The 18,800-nt window shown below is 35.9% G+C and overlaps 4 protein-coding genes across 5 annotated transcripts in view; 3 read left to right on the top strand and 1 right to left on the bottom strand.

Annotated features, from left to right (window-relative positions):
• Positions 1-123: 123 nt before the first annotated feature.
• Positions 124-2,321, bottom strand: LOC102671299 (E3 ubiquitin-protein ligase RNF185-like). Of its 2 annotated transcripts, none has more exons than XM_006609688.2 (5): positions 2,013-2,157; positions 1,349-1,508; positions 1,121-1,252; positions 852-1,021; positions 124-774 (listed from the first exon to the last, which is right to left on the bottom strand). In XM_006609688.2, the coding sequence occupies exons 2-5, from the start codon at positions 1,495-1,497 to the stop codon at positions 677-679; spliced, it is 549 nt and encodes a 182-aa protein (XP_006609751.1). In that variant the 5' UTR covers positions 1,498-1,508; positions 2,013-2,157; the 3' UTR covers positions 124-676. The 2 variants fall into 2 exon arrangements, with proteins under 2 accessions (XP_006609751.1, XP_006609752.1); XM_006609689.2 differs by lacking the exon at positions 2,013-2,157 and adding an exon at positions 2,158-2,321 and having other exon boundaries at positions 452-774; positions 1,349-1,506.
• An 84-nt stretch (positions 2,322-2,405) lies between these two features.
• Positions 2,406-4,163, top strand: LOC102671053. The gene is made up of 3 exons (XM_031515244.1): positions 2,406-2,606; positions 3,232-3,696; positions 4,054-4,163. The coding sequence occupies exons 2-3, from the start codon at positions 3,233-3,235 to the stop codon at positions 4,067-4,069; spliced, it is 480 nt and encodes a 159-aa protein (XP_031371104.1). The 5' UTR covers positions 2,406-2,606; position 3,232; the 3' UTR covers positions 4,070-4,163.
• A 27-nt stretch (positions 4,164-4,190) lies between these two features.
• LOC116184866 (WD repeat-containing protein 78) lies at positions 4,191-6,411 on the top strand. Its single transcript, XM_031515259.1, has 4 exons — positions 4,191-4,361; positions 4,467-5,277; positions 5,353-5,705; positions 6,187-6,411. Exons 1-4 carry the CDS (start codon positions 4,191-4,193, stop codon positions 6,409-6,411), a joined length of 1,560 nt encoding a protein of 519 aa, XP_031371119.1.
• The window catches only part of LOC102681795, a 77,149-nt gene continuing 64,455 nt past the window's right edge, over positions 6,107-18,800 (top strand). Inside the window, exons 1-2 of the mRNA XM_006609680.2 lie at positions 6,107-6,678; positions 7,605-8,063. Of these exons, the coding sequence (XP_006609743.2) occupies positions 8,024-8,063 (40 nt within the window). The 5' untranslated portion in view covers positions 6,107-6,678; positions 7,605-8,023. The remainder of the gene's footprint in view (positions 6,679-7,604; positions 8,064-18,800) is intronic.

Genomic DNA, 18,800 nt, shown 5'->3' with positions numbered 1-18,800 from the left:
TATATATATTCATTTTTATTCCATTTTGTTTGCATTTGTTATCAAACTGTCTTAATAACTAGATTATTATATACACTGTTTATTTTAATAATTAATAATAATAAAACCATAGGTCCATAATAATATAATAAATCTAATAGATTTATTTTAAACTAATCATATATGCAATGTATAGATATATCTTATGATATATATCTTATAAGTCTAAAAGTGATAATATTTATATTTATATACATAAATATTATAAGAATAAATGGTTTAATATCTCAAAAATTCTAAAATCAGAAAAGTTTTACCTGCTTGAATATACGTGTTTATATAAAATACAATTAAAAAAAATAACCTATATTATTTTTACATGATTAATAACAATAGTGATATTAATAAGTGATATTACATTTAGATAATAAGTTTATTTCTTTTATTTTAAACTAATCATTTAAACTAATCATTATAATCACAAAAAATTAAAAATAAAGTGTATATACAAGTAAAAATGTTATTACACTTATAACAAAATCCGTTTGTTTATTCAAGCAGATAGAGTTACTGTAGCGAGTAACAACGATTACACAAACGAGGAAAGATCGATGTATTAATAAAAATGTAATGAATCAATTCAGCAAGTGGTGCAGGTTTACAAGATACGGAGCAAATAATATGGTTTAACAAAATGTTACGCCATCAAGAGCCAACAAACAAATATCAAAGCCACCCATAGAAATACTTTTGAAAGGAATTGTTCTTCTTCATATTGTGGTGTTCCTCTAGCAGCTGTATAAAAATACATAATTAAATTCAATTTTATTAAATAGCATTATATATAAAATTAATTTATAAAGAAAAAATACCTGCACTTGGTCGAGTTTCTCCAAAATTAAAAGTAGATGTAAAGAATGCAAATGGAAATGTCCCGATACCAAATGACATATAAGAACCATCTCCAAAACCAAAACTAGAAAATCCAATATTATTTTCGGGTTCTGTTCTTTGCCCAGCAGGACGTGGTGGAACATTATTTCTGAATCAATAATAATAATCAATAATCTTTAAAATTCAATTTCTAAAATATTATTAAATAATTATGCATTTAATTTATAAAAATAAAAATATAATTTACCTTGGATCTTCATGCCTTGTATCTCCACGTCCGTACAATGGAATAACTTTATCTTTGCTAATTGCAGCTTTACAGACAGGACACATTTGCCTTGTTGGACGTGTCTCTAACCATTGGTGCAGACAAGGCCAACTGAATAATATAAAAATGTATGTTTATTATTGAAATATAATACATATATACATTATATATTATTAATAATAAATACATCATTAATAATAAATTTACCAAAATAAATGACCACACATGCTAATAACTGCATTTTTTGCAGTATCAAGACAAATATTGCATTCAAATGTTCGATTATCCTTTTCTTTCTCTTCTGCAGTAGAATCCCATGGTTTAGATGGTCCAGCTTGTTCCCTTGTAGTACTCATATTAGAGAACTCTTAAAGAAAATGTAATTGATATTAACAAGAACTTAAAAAATATCTGTCATAAAAATTCACAGATTAATTGTTCAAAAATTTAAAAAATTCTTATATAATTTAAGAAATAAAAATAAAACTATTTGATTTAATTTATATTGACGTAAGGCAACGTTCAAAGCTATACTTTTTTATCAGTTAACACTGACGACAATATTGTAAAGAAAGAAAAACAATTCTAAAAGTCACTGACAATCTTTATAAGTATACTATAACGACACTAACATCTAATGTAAATATCATATAATAATAAAAATTAAACACGAATATTGTTCATATAAATGTGCAATTTTCATTCACAATCATTAACATCGTATTTTCTGAATCTATTAGCATTTTCTGACGTATTATGTATCCATGAACAAAATCGGAAGTCATATGTCCGCGATAGAACTGTAAAAGTTGATAAAATACAAATAAGATTAATAAATGTTTCTTGCAGAAAACATCAAACTGTCACATACGGAATAATATTTGATGATAATATTAATCGAAAATTACACGATGAACAAAGTTCATTAGGTGTGTTTGGCAAGTAAAGATCGTAGGTCTCGTCAAAATACTAATGGAGTTGCATCTGCCATTGCTGACACAATTCATGTCACTTACTTTAGTCTTTTGACTGCGGAGCCCTCTCAGCAATTATTTATATTCTTCCGCTAACTTAACTCTATTTCCAAAATGATCTGATGTATCACGTATACCGTAGTCACAAATGCGCAAGTGCTATTAAATGATTTTCATGATTTTTCACGAAACGGATGTTCGAAATAACACGTAAGAGATTTGTCGTCAGTGCGTCTGCGCTTATCTACGGTAATGTTATGGCTGACAATTGTTCGCACAAACGATTCGCGTTTTATTTCTTTTCAAACATAATTTTGTTGACTGTTATAATTATCGTGTTATGATTTTAAAATTTTATTTAAACCCATCACTTGATTAACGCCGTATCTTACTCAATTGTACAATTACTTTTTATCGACTGTGCATATAATACAATTCGATCAAGTTCCGTAATGTCTTAATAGAGTACGTGGTGGATACAATTTAAATAGGTATTTATAATTAAATTTTGTTTTATTTCATGTTAATTATTTAGTTACTACATCAATAAAAATATTATAAATATTATGTTATATAATTAAAAATATATAGTATTTTTATAATTAAGTAATAAAAAAGATTAGAACAAAATTTATATTAATAAATTAAATAATTGCATATTTAACTCTCAATTATAATCATATATTAATAAAAGAAATAAAAATCAATCAAAATCATCATATTCAGATGCATTTTTTATTACTACATATCATAATATGTTATGATAATTGTTATAAATAATTTAAAATATTAACGAAACTATGCCTAAAATTGATTTTTATATCACCATGGAATTAGTCAACTGTATCGTTTAATACATTCTCTTCTTTGAAACATGATGAAGTGATGTAGTAACTAAGATATAAAATATAAAAATATTTAAAATGAAAAACGAAAAGAATAAGTAATATAATAAGTTGAAACTTTATTTCAACATAATAATATAATATCAAAATATAAATATAAATATAAATTATTTCTTTAATATTTTCTTGTGAACATTCGTTTATAGGTATCGATAAAATGTAATATATATGTATATATGTTAAAAGTTTATGACAAAAATATTTTTATTAGAATGAAAGCGGATGAATTAGAATCGTTACATCTTCCTTCGAGGAGTCATAGTAGCAGATTTGAAAGTCCAGTTTCATCAAAATTTAAGCTCAGCAGCACAGGAAAGACGCGCAAGATTGCCGGCAAAAACCTAACCTCAGTTATTTTACAAAATCGTCAGACTTATCGCATAATAGAAGATGATGTCGATGTTACTCCAAAATTATTAACCCATCAAATTTATAGTTCAATCGATGAAAAGCAAATAACTGCATTTGAAACAATTGGATTGTCTCAAATTGTCAGCATTGGACAACTATCTATCATTTCCGGTATAAGAAGTGCATCTGCAATTATCAGAACATCCTCGCTTCCTTCTGGAACTGTAGTAGGTGATGATGTGTTATTTGAAAGTTTATTATCTACTCAAATTGATGAATATATATATGAAAAAGAAGAAGCTCCTCCTCAATTTTATCTACCTAGGTAATTTTAAAAATATGATAATTTAAAAAATTTTAATTAGATAATTATTAAATGAATTATTAAATAATTAATATTATTATAATTAATTTTTTGGGGACATATCTACAATTTAAAGATATTAATATAAATTTTTTGTATACACGAGTTTTATTGATAAATAAATTGTACATATATAATATATGTTCACAAAAAATTAATATTAATATTTTATTTAAAAATAAAATAATCAATAGACAAAATAGAAATTTAAACATTTTTTTGTCTCATTCAGTGACGATCCAAATATTTTTCTGACTCGACCTGAAACTGTAAAACTCTGTTTGAAAGAAACAGAGACCTTTTTTATTTTTGGATTAGACCCTCGGGTAGCTGATTTACATACACCGGAAGGTATAAAAGTTCAAAAAGAAAATGAGAATTACGAATATAAAACAATTGGACCTGGTTCACATAGAAAATTAGTAGAGATTGAAACTCAAACTATACAGATACCTATGAGATCTCGAGGAACATATTTTAGTAGACAAAAACGTGTAAATGAGGGAATGTTCGTAAATAATTGGGTGATACATGATACGTATGCTGAACCTGAATTAATACTCGAAAAAAATGGTTTATTTGTAGTACATAGAAAGGAATCTATACAAAAGATGCTAGAAGCGCAGGTTTGAACAATTTTTAACATATAAACGTTTTAATTTTATTCATATAAAAATTACAGTAATGTTTATAAATTCATAAAATAATTATTTTTAATTTTATTTTCGTAGAATTTGAAATCTAAATTACCAAAGTCTGAAATAGTCGAGATGCCTACCCTTCTCGAAGAGCAGATATATATATTCCATCACGATAACTTCCGGAATGCTGTGCGAATAATGGAGAGTATAATATCGAACAACATTTTCATCGATGCTCAAAAACGTTTTACCGGTTTAGTCAAGCAAGATCCATGTAGCCTTGATTTAGAATTCACATATAGTCTGGATCTTCTTTGGATTCATAGCTCTGAAGAAACTTTGGGAAGGCCAGTAGCTTCTTTGCGTTGGAATTATGTTAACACAAGTATTTTAGCTGTAGGATATGGAGCGCGAGATAATTCAGAAATTAAAAATGGCTTAGTTTTTCTTTGGTCTGCGAAAAATCCTGGCAATCCAGCTCGTCGATATTATTTCGACACTCAAGTGTCAGATCTCGATTGGAGTCGTGATCGACCAAATTTACTAGCTGTTGGTTTTTATAATGGCGAAATCTTGGTAATCGATGTGAGTAAACCAGACATTAATATTATACGACGAAGTCAAAAGGGTACAAGTTCTTCAAATTCTCCGCACTGGCAAGTTCAATGGTGGCCAGGTGACGAACAATATGATTACGAAGAACAAATTTATACGTGTAATGAAGATGGTTGCATTTTCTGTTATCGATATGTCGAAGATTTTACTTCGATGACGATTATGAAAGTTTTTAGAATAGAAGGAATATTGCCAGGTGTTAAGAGAACTGTTCAATGTGATTTTTTTGGTGTATCTATTAGTCGAAGTCCTGGCGCATTAGTATTACAAAAGCATCCGACTTTGAGTAATATTTATTTTATTGGCTCAAATGAAGGTTGTATTTATAAATGCTCAACAAATTATTTATACCAATATATAGATAATTTTCTAGCGCATGATGGACCAGTTTATTCAATGATGTTTTCTCCATTTTGTGAAAAAATATTTTTAACCTGTGGCGCTGACTGGTGCATTCGAATTTGGGCAGAAGGGCTAACAGATCCATTGATCACTTTGACTACGACAATGGCATGCGTTCGATATGCAGTTTGGTCTCCAATTCATTCCACGATCATAGCGAGTATCGTCAACAATGAAATCTGCATATGGGATATTAGACGGAAAATATACAAACCTGCCTCAGTGACAATATCACCTAATACCGCTAGATTTGTTATGATTAATTTTACGGCGAATGGTAATCAAATTGCAGTGGCGAATATAGAGGGTGCCGTATATTTATATAATCTCGAAGGAATGCCATTTCCTCCGTATAATCAGCAACGTGTATTAATAGATTCAATTCAAAGAGCTTTGGTTACAAAACCAATAATTTTAAAAAACTTGAAGAAACTTGGACCACCATTTTCATAAAAAGAAAATAAGATTATATTATCTTTAATTATAATCTTACTTCAAACTATTATATATATATATATATATATATTTTTTTTTATCATAAAACGAGCATTTGAATGCATTTAATGTTTAATAAGCTGCCACAATATAATGCTGCTATCTCGTATTTATTCCGTATGTATCGTGACTTAATCGTATTGTTATAAGGGACAGATATTTTAAACTTCTTTATCGACTGTGCAGCCGCGGGCTAAATCCAGCACGTGGGGACCCCTTTCGGTCCCCCGAAGCGTGCCTGAAGGGTCTTGCGTGATTCGCGCAAAGCACGGAAAGCAAAGCAACCATTTCGATTCAGGATGGAACTGTAGTGCCGGGACCCACTCTGAGGCCTGGTAGGCAAGTCGGCACGGATGGCTGGCTGGCTTGCTTGGAGGAGTTGCAGGAGAGTGCCATGGTAGAGGGGCTTCCCTGGCTGCTGCTGCTTGCGGGCACAAACCGCGCTACCGCCGTCAGCAGGCAGTCTTATTACGCCCGCACTCAACTACGCGAACTAAGTACTCTTCTTAGGCCGGAAACATAATAAATAATTATTACGGGCCTAATATAACGCGTGATTTCGGACTATATATTAAATGGTGTTCGTTTTGCGTTAAAAATTACGAATCTTGTATATCTCGAAAGGTACAAGACTGTTTTTTGCATGTTCGATCCAACATTCGGTTCCAGCAAGGATTCGCATTTTTAAGTCGACAAAATCGATCTCGAAATCAGTTAGAGAATCGAGCCGAAAGACGGCGAGGAACTCTCGAGTTCGATTGGTCGGCAAGGACCTGTTGCCTGGTCAGAGGTAACTTTAGGTAACTTTTTTCTTCGATTCGTTGTATCGATAAAGCATATTTCTGTATGGAGATACTTTCTCGATATTCTTTTTTTTTTAAGTACTTATACTTCCTTTTTGAAAGTAATTTTGTTATTTTATCGATACGTGTGAATAAGAAAATTTTAAAATAGTATAATACGATCTATATTCCATAAAGTTTAAAGTTTATCGAAATAATCATAATATCATAAATAAATATATTTTTATTAGTAGATTTATTTAAATTCTAAAATAAAAAAAATATTTATAAAATTCAAGTAAATTTTTAATGTAATGTAACTAAATATACAAATTTAGAAATTTTGATTCGAAATAGTGACATTGTCTCCCTCCCGTGTTAATTTGACGAATCAAAATTCGACAAGCACGCTTGACCTGGAATGCCAGTTTTACGCGTAACGTGTAAAGGAAATGTGTGTGTTGTGAGTTCGGTGTTCGGTGTAAAAATAGAAAAGAACAGACGTCCTGTCGGCTGTAGCGACGATTAGTTTCGTTTTCTTGGTAGTAGAAGCACGTTGCCGTTAACATCGATGGTCATTACGTTGTTTGTCGCGCGCCAAGAATTCGCGTCCACGCATACCGAACTGTCACGATTACCGCGTGTCACGAATTTATCTTATATTTTGATCATCGAGAACAGTTTTCAGTTATTCAGTTTCACAAAATTTAAACAGATAATCAATTGTGTTACACATCATGAAAAATAATTCAAACATTTAGACAAAATGAAAATATTGGTTATGACAGATTTCGTAAAAAACAATGGTAAATTCTCAATTCTTCATGTAAACACGCTTAATAATTATTTTCACTGACTGATTGTTATAAATTAATTACGAATTGTTTGTTAATCATGTCACTATGTCTTATTTGTTGTTAATTGTATGTTATAGGTTAGCACGCTGAATCGAACGTTATTTTATGTTGATTGTGACGTAGTGACGTATACGCAGATGTGATCAGTGTGAAGACTCCTTAATAGCAAGGAACATGTGCAACTACAGAATAGTGGCGAAGCCGATGTTGCCGGGGCACGAGCTACACTGTGACCACTCTGTTCTCGACGAACCCTGACCGATTCCACCACTTCGTTTCACCAGCTGACTGTCGACCGGGACTGAAAACACGTTGTGGTGAATGCGCTCGTTTAAATATTCGTATGGTTGAATCGTGAGACGCGCGCGGTAAAGAGAAATCGATTTAATGTTTAAGTGTTGTTTCGAGTTAATGCGTACGGTGTATAGACCAAGTTTCTTTGAGAAGTAGCGGTGTGTTCGTAAAATTACACGTTTTCACGTACATTCGGTACGCTATGAACATCAACGTTCTTGAATGTAACGGGTGGTTCACAAGTAAGTCCATTTTTTTTATATTAACCTTATAATCTCTTGCCGCCATATTTTTTTTATCGATATCGAAAGTAGCTATATCTTTTAAATATAATCAACGTAGTGAATTTTATTTCAACGAAACACAAATCGATCGTATTTGCAACTATTTTTCTATCAAGATTTTACTTATTCTAAAAAATTCGATTAGCCTTTACGAATATTCCGACACATGTTCGATAAAAAATAAACTATTCGAGACGGGATGATGTAATTGCATGTAACTTGTCGCGACACGAACCATATACAGCAATTTAGGTTTGATTTACCGTTTTGATAGTGGAACTTCATTTATCACTAATAGATTTATCATTTTTTTAAAATTATTTTCTCACAATATATCGCAAAGAAAAATAATATCTTTAATTAATCAATAGATATCCTCTCAATTAAAAAATATTATTCATATTTAATCAAGATTTAAAAATTCCATCAAGTATTTTTTAGATTTAAAAATTGGTATTATTTTTTGCTTATCAGGCGTTTAATTAAAAATTTGTTCCTCTTCTAACGAGCTACTATTATTTTAATATGTGAAAAAAAAAAAAGAAACAAGTTTATGCCATTCCGTTAATGATGCACGCTCGTATGTAATCTAATTAACGTTTCCAATTATACGTTTTAGAGAGAATTAACGAGGCATGATTCCTTTTAGGTATTCGAGAATTTTGAGGCACGTTCCTCGAGTGTAAAATGTTTTCGTGCACCTAATTGCGGATCAATCTCAAATAGGGTTTTACAAATCGATCATAATGCTTATGATATACTTATTATCTGTTCGATGCACACATCCCATCATTGGTTCCTACCCTCGTAAACCTTTATCTGTAATAAGTCCCCGCCTATTTGACTAATCGTGATCATGCATCACGAGTACCTCTATCTTCATCTAATTCTTCACCGGCCGATGCAACCTGCACGTCCGGTAACCACATTCTTTCCCAGCCGTTTCTGGATACCCTGGCCACATGGATTTTCAAGCATATCTCTTTTTCCCTCTCCGTTCCACCGGGATACATAAAATTTCAGCGGCGGAGGGGATCCCCTGTATGGGGAAAGTTCTGGAGAGTTTGGGTCACGCCATGTTGGTCATTTGGTCGGACACCGGTTGTGGATGGTAACACAGGGTTCTCAAAATCCACTTTGAGAAAAGTTATTTAATCGAATATTAGAAGATCGGAAAATAGAAGTGGGAATATTTATAGAAATTTACGTCTTTTTAATTCTAAATTGATTATACTTACTTGGAAATCTATTTAAGATAAATGATCGTTGGTAGCAAAAGAAATTTCTTCTCGACGATCGATGTCGATGTATCGTTCTTTATAAAATATATTGAACGATTAGTAAGAATATTCTGTTCGCGTTCACGGAACTCAACGGAATTATTCATGAATATAATTCATTTCGTTATCGTCTGGCGAGAGAGGAGACATCTTCTTACCCGGCTGAAAGTGTGAAGAAACGCTTTCCACTTATTTAGCCGTTTCCAAATGCCGGCATCGACTACATGACACTGTACAAACGAAGAAAAAACAAGATCTAAAGAAAATGCGTGGGTTTCGTTATCAATGTTGGTAATTTATGCACGCGCGACTAGTAGATTTCTTGTTCTTAACGTGGTATCGTATCGAGTCATATATCATCTCTCATACGCGATCGGAACTGAATAATCAATTAATATGGAGAATAAATGATTGCTCCATCATCGAAGGGACGTGCATAAATCTTGTCTGCCGCATGTCGCGTTCGAGATTATTGTTTTTAAAAATTCTCATCCTCTCTCGATAAAATATTTCGCGACATGTTTCCTATCTTTTTTTTTTTTTTTATTTCCCTCTTTTCAAACGTAGTAGAATTAGCTCTCGTTAATCTGAGATTGTTACAGAATGAATATATGAATATAAAGAATAATTACATTGCAGATAGCAAAGAAATAATTTGCATTAATAAATCAATACTTGCTGATGTGGATATTACATCTTTTTAAATTAAAGTCGGATAGATCAGTATTCCAACAAGATAATTGGATAAGCGTTTATCCGTAATATTTTCCCAGAATATTTTCCACAATGAAACATCAAATCTGAAACACTATACTACGGTATATCATTAACAGGATATTTAATAATACGTTATTAAAATATAATTTAAAATTTCAATGATTCAAATTTCACGTTTATCAAGATTTTTTTTATCTCACAAAGGATTATGAATCCCTCTTTTTTCTTTTTTTTTTTTATTCCGTTATTCCGTTTGAACGAGAAACTGAAATAAAATGGGGTGCAAGTTGGACGGAAAAAGGATCCAACGGACGTAATATAGAAGCGATAATGCTCGCTCACGTCGTGAACTAAAGACGGCCGAGGTGAACCGTTGATCTGCTCGCGTGGGTGTAACGAGAGGTATAATGCGCGGAAAATTACCGGCAGGCTTATGACTTCCTCGAAATCACCACCTCAGAGATACATATTGCGGATCCATTAACTGGACCCTCGCGAAAAATGATATTCTATATTATTGTCGGCCGTTTCTGGAAAACATTTTTGTCGGATCTTATCGAAAATAATGATAGATATTCTCTTGTATCGAGTAAGGATGGTCAGAAGTATTGTTAAGAATATTTTCTTCGTCGAAATAAAAGGGAAAGGATCTATATATAAATATATTTAGTTTTTGAATTATTTATAGGGAGAATAGATCGAATGTATCTTCTATACGATCAAGAAATAATTTTGATTACGATATACGTGAAATTGACTCGTGGATAAAGTTTCTAAGAAATTAATTAGGAGGATAAGGGAGAATTGTAATTATCTGGGATAAATTATTGACAGGAGTTCGGTTGATAGAGTAATAACTATTAAATATTCAATAAGTAAAAATCTTTATAAAATATATTTCTACATATTTCTTTCTGTATTTTGTAAAGAAATTAATGCACACATGTCCCAATATATTTTCGTATATATATCTATTTTACAATCGCATATCCCAAGATTCTTCCTTCTAAATAAATATCTAGTTATACCTAGATACATCCACTTCGTCCCACATTTAAATCTTCGATCAAGTTCAATCAAATCTTCGATCAATCAGTTTTTTAAAAACGTCTCTCTAAATGTCAAATTAGATAATCCAATCCTTCGAGAAACACGAAGATTTGCCGAAGGAGAGTAAGATATCTTTTTTTTTTTTTTCCACCAAGTCGAGTTACACGGGTTGATATTGAAATCTGGCGTGTAACGGAGAACGAAGTCGAGAGGGATGTCTGTTAAACACGGCCGATAATAAAGGTACTTGTTCAAAGTGAGCGTGTACCGTAATAGACGAGATTAACTCGGAGAAGAAAAAAAGAAAAAAGAAAAGAAAAGAAAAGAAAAAGAGGAAGGCGGTGCACGCGTTACGTGAAAGCTGCAGTGCAGGTATAAATAAAACGATAACGCAGCTACGTTTCTCGCCGTTAAAGATGTGCTAGATCGACGACCCGCGATCAGGAGCCGTGGGCGTTCGAGAACGGTCACGATATCGTCGCCAACTTTTCCCCTATTGTCTCGAAACAGGTATTCGGGTGTGTCTGTCGCGGAAGAATTGAGGAAGAAAAAGGAAAAAAAGAGCAAGAGTTATAATCCAATTTGTTCCTCTCGTCGATTAGAGAGAATTGCGATCATTCTCGTGTCGTTAACTCGATAATGTGAATTTATTCGCACACGTATCATCATCCCTTTAGATTTCTTTTCCTTCTTCGTTTGTTGCTGGTCTTCAACGTCGAAACTATCTATATTTGCGAAAATAAATGAATCGATTTTTTTGAATTTAGGATTTCAAAAATCATCGTGGTTTCGTTCCTCCTCTTCCTCTTATTTCTTTTAATTAATAAGAATAACGGAAACGATTCTTTCGGTTTTTCGGCTGGCCATAACGTCGAAATTATCTATATTTACGAAAATAAATGAATCGATTTTTTTGAATTTAGGATTTCAAAAATCATCGTGGTTTCGTTCCTCCTCTTCCTCTTATTTCTTTTAATTAATAAGAATAACGGAAACGATTCTTTCGGTTTTTCGGCTGGCCATAACGTCGAAATTATCTATATTTACGAAAATAAATGAATCGATTTTTTTGAATTTAGGATTTCAAAAATCATCGTGGTTTCGTTCCTCCTCTTCCTCTTATTTCTTTGATTAATAAGAATAACGGAAACGGTTCTTTCGGTTTTTTCCATTTTTGGCGAAATCAATACCAGTGGATAGAATGAATTTCTGGAGGATCTAGCGACGTAGGTGGCACAGTCGGGAGCAATAAGACGCGGAAAACGCGAGAAGAGGTTTAAGAGAGGCAAAGAAGTCGGCCAGCGCAAGAAAGGAGTCGCGCGATAACGCGGTGCATACATCTCTCCCCGTCGTGTCGGGATGAGATGAACCGTGCGATTAAAGATAAATGAACACGCGGGTGCTTGCCACTTATTCGATCTCTCTATACTGGCATTTAATCGTGCAATAGCCAAGCAAGCCAATGAAACACTCGGCTAACATTTGTTGTACATCCGTGAAACATCGAATGCGGATAGCGCAAAATCACGTTTGGGGGGAGAGGGATGGAAAAAAGAAATAAACGAATAGAATAAGGGAAGGAAGAAATTAGAAGACTTAACGAGCACGCATGCGGTGATCATTGATCACTTTCAACTGACCTTTTCCACGAACGAAAAGGATACGTACAATCATCGATTTCTCGTTAGATCCTTTAAAGATTGGCCAAAGGTACGAATACTCGAGGCGTTGCATGACCGAGATTCAACAAAGTTCACAAGATCTACGATTTATCTCGAAAGATAGACTTCTCTTAGATTCATAATTCGACACGTATTATTTGGAACATTATTCTTTCAACAAGAATTTTATAAACGTAGATCTTGATCAGAATCTGGATCAATTTATAGAACAACAATGCAACAACTTTTAACTCTGGTTAACAGCGCATTCAAAAATCGTGAAACCTGCAATTTTCTATATACTTTAACAATGTTGTGATTATTTCCTCTCACCTGAAAATGTAGATGCAATTAATCTTTCTTGCATAAAACTACATTTCTTTGTGTTCCCCTTTTTCAAGATTTCTTAATATTCTTAAGTATTTCAAGAAAACAGAGAATAAAAAAATTGGCGAAGAAAGGAATTTGCTTTTGAATTTTTAATTGGCGCGTTAAGAGGAGAAGAAGGAGAAGAAGAAGAAGAAAGATCTTCCAAGCAAAGAATTCATCTCGAACTGGTTGCACGCCGGAACAAGGGAGTAAGACATTTTTAAGAGACCTGCTCACAAGGCCCCGTTTTACATACCCCCTAAATTCCGGCGGTGCGTGTACGTACAAGGGAAACATTTACGCGGAACAAGGTGCACGGGAAGTGAGATATTGTTTAAAACTCGGATGGATGGGGCGTGGGTGGATGGTCGCCCAGATAGAGATGGCGAGTCATCAGCTTGAGCGGGGATTTATGAACGAGAGGTGTTCTTAGATCGCCATCGATATCGAACTCTCGTCATCACGAATGATGAGGATCATCGCTAGAGGAAAATCTCTCGTTCCTTCCTTTTCTTTCTCTCCTTCTTTTTTTTTTCTCCAGATGAAAGTAGAACCTCGATGTTCGTAAATTCTCGAGGTATAACCGCTAGAGATGATATCTGATTTTTCATCAACGTTAACACCGAACGAGTAAGACGTTGTTTAATAGAAGGCTCGAGGTTTCGTTCTTTCTGGGGTCTGAATCTGGGACGCGGCGGCGTATAGCCAGGATCCCGGGGATCAGATTGGAAACCCGTTTCAAGGATTCAGGAGCGAGTCGTGACCGAGACATTAGCAAAATTACTCGGCTCTCTTTCGATTTCTGACCGCTATCCAGATAGCGTTTCCGAGGGAAACCGAGGGATATCTCGACCTCTTAATTTCCACAACGTCGGTGTTGTCGGGATCAATGATCCCTGCTCCTCGACAGTCCATAAACTGCGATGATATCGCGCTCATCCAGCGACCACGTATTATGATAATTCTCACCGAGAATGCTACGAAGAGCCCCCCCTTTTCCTGCTATTAACTCTTGAGATTTAAAAGAGATATTGCGGATGTAATTTTTACGAGAATTGTAGACCTCTTGTAATCGATTCTGATAACAGAAGAACCTATTTTCTTCAAAATTCGATAGATATCTTTAGGCATTTTAAACACGTGCTCTTGCAACGGAACGTTTAATTTCAACGAAAGAATTGCCGTTAATTTCGTCGAAAATTCTTCGTTCTTAAAGAGATTACTTCTAATGCTAAACAGTCTCGAGTTTATGGGGCACGGAATCGTAGATTGAAAGGATTGGAATCGAAAGTAACGAGGAGGACGTAATACAGACCTAACGAATGTGTCGTGACCAGGATATTAGGAAGATCGTTTAGGACGTTCAAACGAGCTGGCTAATCCGTTGGTGCAGAGAATGAAGGAGGCTCATCTCATGCTATCTCAACTGGCGTGCGTTCTGCCTGTATACTCGACTATACTTATTTCTTTCCACGCTTCTCGCGCCTTCTTATCGTGCTGGTCGACTACTGGACTTCGAATCTGCGATACTGAGCAGGGAGGAAGAGAGAGGGAAAAAAGAAAATGGGAAGAGAAGAATTCGATCCAGTTGCAAAATTTATTGCACGACTCTGCGTCAAAACGTCTAGAAAGTTTTTAAAACTCGGGGAGGGAATGTATCTGATTGGAGATGTTCGGGAAAATTAAATCCCCCGAGGAAGCTAATAATGGTGGATAAGCAGGATTCGAGCGATATACCGGGTGATCACGCTGATATTTACATTAAAATAATTTCGAAAAAAGATTAGAATCATATGATAGAAGTTTTATCACCCGTGTCGATATCGATAAACTGGAAATTCATTCGATAACGTTTCCGTTCTACTTCCATTCATTTATATAATACTCTCAGGAATTGAAAATGTTAATCAATTTGATTGAAGCCTCACGCGCAGAGTTTCGAAAAATTAAGTATAAAAGAATAATATTGAACTTGTGCACGAATCATAATACGCACAAAAGAGGATTTACTAATCATTCTATTTAAGAATATTTACAACGAGTATATACCAGATCCCAAAGATTTTCTCTGGACACGTAGTTTCGATTAAAATTATTTTAATATTTCTTAAATATCAACAACAATTATCATTCCATTATCCATGGTCCAATTCCATCCACCATTCCTCGAAACGAATCATCGTCGAAATCTCGTGAATGATATTCCGTCGACGTCGAATGCGAAATTCGCCTCGAATCAACGACGCGAATTCAGTCGTCCGCTTCCCCTGCACGGAAGAACATTTCAGCAATTAGTATTCAGTCTGCTCGGGACACCCAGTGTAAGCGAGAGTACACTGCATATACGAGATACCGGCCTCTCCAAGTAAACTTGTTTATCAAGTTATATACACGGGCTGGCGAACCGAAGAATCTCGCGGACGAGCGACGAGAGATGTAGGATGAGAGAAAGGCGATTCTATGACTCGGTGATGACTCCCTCTTCCCCTCCTCTCCATCCCTCCCTCGTGTCACGACCCAAACTTATCTATTATATGCCAGGGGAGGAACAGGAAGGGGACGATCGCGAAAACGATCGTTTTTTTTAATAAGGGATACAAAGCCGATACGATTTAGAATGGAGAGGGAGGGGGAGGGAGGCAGGAGGAGGGAGAAGGAGCAAATAGCGAGGCAAGGCCATTTACTTTTAATGCCATCGATTTTCGGGCATTTACAGTTAGTGGGTTTTTTTTTTTTTTTTTTTTTTTTTTTTTTTCTTCTTCTTTTTTTTTCGCTTTAGCCCAAGCTTTCACCTTGGCCCGTGGTTGGGTCCACCCGTGGTTGGCTCCCTCTGACTCACTCACGAAATTCTTGTCAGAGGTTCAATTTACGTTACGAGCTCTTACCGAGAAGTTATCAACATAATCATAAGATAAACGTCCCTCATAAAATTAAAAAACTCGCACTCCTCGCGCGGCCTCCCCTTCCTCCCCCTCTTTTTTGCCCCGGTTCCAGGCCCGGTCCCCTGGCCTTTCGAATACCCCTCCCCCCCCTCCCTCCGTCCGCGGCGAAACGGCCACTATGTATATGAAAATCGACCTTCGTCGGAGGGGGGGGAGGAGGAGTGAAACGACGAGAAAAGGATGATCGAGGGTCGCGAGTGGAGAAAAAGATGGAAGCGAATACTGGAAAGAATATAGGAAGGGAACGATAGCCGCGTTAACGTCTTCTTGATCCGTCGTTGCAGGGGAATGGATACGCGTTCGTGCGTGGAAAGAACTCTGTGGAAAAGTGGAGGAGCGTGGAATGATCGAAATCACAGGAATTTGAGTGTCGTTATAGGTTACCGTATGTACATCTGTATATGGTATACACGTACGGGAAGAAAAATGGAAGAATACGAGACGTTTCTCATTTAGTTTCTCATCCGGTTGGCGCTTGGAAAAAAGTGGGCTCGAATTCTTTCGTAAATCGTACAATCGCAATGATTTTTCTTTTTTATCTTTTGAGTGAATTTGCGCGAAGCTTATTCGATAATTTGAAATGTCTTCATCGTTGAACTTTATAATTACTTTTGAAGAAAGAAAACAATTGGTAATCTAAAACCATGATCGGATATATTCAAGATAAATTAGAAACGTCACCAAAGAAGGAAACGAAAAAGCTGTATTTTTGACTTTAAACGTATCGATTATCATTGGAACAAATAGAATCGAATTCGAAGAAACGGATTGAAATGATGTATACGCACGTACGAGGAAGAGGAGAGAGTCTAAGAAGCGGAGGGCACGGGGTGGTTACATCGAAAATCACCGAGGAATATCCTGTGATGGCTCTTTGCTCCGTCCACTTCGTTTCTTACTCTTAGCTCCATCCGGCTGGCGCGTGGAAAAAAGGTTCGGTTCGAAGCGTGGAGAAGCGAGAAGAAGAAGAAGAAGAAGAAGAAGAAGAAGAGAGAGAGAGAGAGAATGGAAAAGAGTTGTAAAGAGCGAAAGAGGCAGAGAGAGAGAGAGAGAGGAGAGGGGGGAGAGGGAGGCGAGCAGAGGGCTACTAAAAGTCGACCGGTTGGGGAAATAAGAAGAAAAAGAGGAACCGAAGAGGGGCCGAAGAGGAGGAGGAACTCTCGCGAGGATCTCGAGAGTATATATACCGACCGGGGCGACCTTAAGGAGTAGGACGACCGCGACAACGACAGAGACAAAGAGTCGAATGTTAATGAGGGAGATCGACCGGAGCTAAAGCCCCGACGAGGAATCTACGAGGAGGAATCATCGGCGAGGATCCGCTTCGTTTCGTCGCACGCTTGGCCAATGCCGCTTGGTTGCCAGATCTTGAACCGGCGCCTTCTCCTCCTCCTCCTCCTCCTCCTCCTCGCCGTTCTTCCTTTCAAAACGCGACCCCTCTCTTCCCCCCCTCCCTCTCTCCCCGTTCCTTGATTCATGCGTCCATCTTCCATGTTGCACTTTTGTTCCTAGCCTCGCTATCTTTTCATCGGGGCGTGTTACTTTGGTCCTTATTTTTTTTTTTTTATTCGATCAGTCGTTGTCCGGGAGTCGTTTTTCTTTCATTCTTTCTTTCTTCGTCGAGTCTTACATCGTTTCACTTATTCCTTATTACTTCAAGTTCCATTTAATCGCGTTAGTTGTACGATTCCAAGTGTCTGCTTCTTTCCTTAGAAATGATTAGAAATTGTATATTTCTAACTTTAGAAGGTTTGAACTTTTAAATTAAAAAAATAATAATAATAATTCTTCTCTTTGCACTCTTTCAATGAAAAAGAAATAAAAAAAAAGAAACGAAACGATATGATTACATCATCGATTAATTATCGTAATCGTTTCTCGGTACACGATAAAAAAAAGGGGGAGGAGGGGAGCGATAACTCGATAGATTAACGTCAAGCTATCCCCTGAAGAAACCGATCGCGACCGACCGATTTTGATTTTTCCTTTACACCGAAGCGTTCCACGGTTTAAGATAGAATAAGACAACAAACAAGGGTTTGGACACATCCAAGAGGCGATGCATCGGTCGAGGTTTTTCATTCGTTCCTTCCCATCCCTAACCGAACGCCGGTTGTGTTCGGTTGTGTGGCGCGGGTTCCGTGAAACTCGAACGTGTAGAAGCCGAGTTTGAGAATGTTTTGCGTTCTTCTTGCTTCGTGGTTGGTCCCCCGTTTAGCACGTGTACATTGTACGGCCGGGAACGCGGTCCTCCCGTTCGGACGAGGGAGAGGCGAGGAGGGCGAGTGGAAAAGGAACGGCGCGACGTCGTGGTGGCACTTGGACGAGGCGGGGTGGACGTGGAAGGGCGAGGTGACGTGGGGTCGTGAATGCCAGCAGCATTCGTGATGACGTGAGCGTGACTCGCTTCCTCTTTCTCTCTTTCTTCTTTCTTTCACGAACGAGCAAGTCCAACCGTTGTACGCACGCTCACCTCTGCCTCCATTGACACCTATCCGCCTCTCCTTTCCGTAGAACTTATTATACAATTTGGGAGGGGGGAAGAGTCGAAACCTATTCATTTCTATTCTTCGACGTTAAGTAGATTTTATCGAAAAAGAATATTATTCGAAATTTCATTCGTTTCTTCGAATCTTTCAGCGCATATACATTCTTCTTGATAAATTACATGTTCAA

The sequence above is a fragment of the Apis dorsata genome, unplaced genomic scaffold (assembly GCF_000469605.1).
Source record: "Apis dorsata unplaced genomic scaffold, Apis dorsata 1.3 scaffold_59, whole genome shotgun sequence".
NCBI classification, from domain to species: Eukaryota; Metazoa; Arthropoda; class Insecta; order Hymenoptera; family Apidae; genus Apis; species Apis dorsata.
The sequence above is the reverse complement of the archived record's forward strand: the minus strand, read 5'-3'. Positions and strand labels throughout refer to the sequence as shown.

What these genes read in the sequence shown, in the direction of transcription:
- LOC102671299 (XM_006609689.2), bottom strand. Translation starts at nt 1,497, where the DNA reads ATGAGTACTACAAGGGAACAAGCTGGACCATCTAAACCATGGGATTCT. An exon ending in ACAAGGCATGAAGATCCAAG is followed by an intron (nt 1,022 to 1,120) that starts GTAAATTATATT and finishes TTATTGATTCAG; the next exon opens with AAATAATGTTCCACCACGTC. An exon ending in AGAAACTCGACCAAGTGCAG is followed by an intron (nt 775 to 851) that starts GTATTTTTTCTT and finishes ATTTTTATACAG; the next exon opens with CTGCTAGAGGAACACCACAA.
- LOC102671053 (XM_031515244.1), top strand. Translation starts at nt 3,233, where the DNA reads ATGAAAGCGGATGAATTAGAATCGTTACATCTTCCTTCGAGGAGTCAT.
- LOC116184866 (XM_031515259.1), top strand. Translation starts at nt 4,191, where the DNA reads ATGAGATCTCGAGGAACATATTTTAGTAGACAAAAACGTGTAAATGAG. An exon ending in AAAAGATGCTAGAAGCGCAG is followed by an intron (nt 4,362 to 4,466) that starts GTTTGAACAATT and finishes TTATTTTCGTAG; the next exon opens with AATTTGAAATCTAAATTACC. An exon ending in ACAAAAGCATCCGACTTTGA is followed by an intron (nt 5,278 to 5,352) that starts GTAATATTTATT and finishes ACCAATATATAG; the next exon opens with ATAATTTTCTAGCGCATGAT.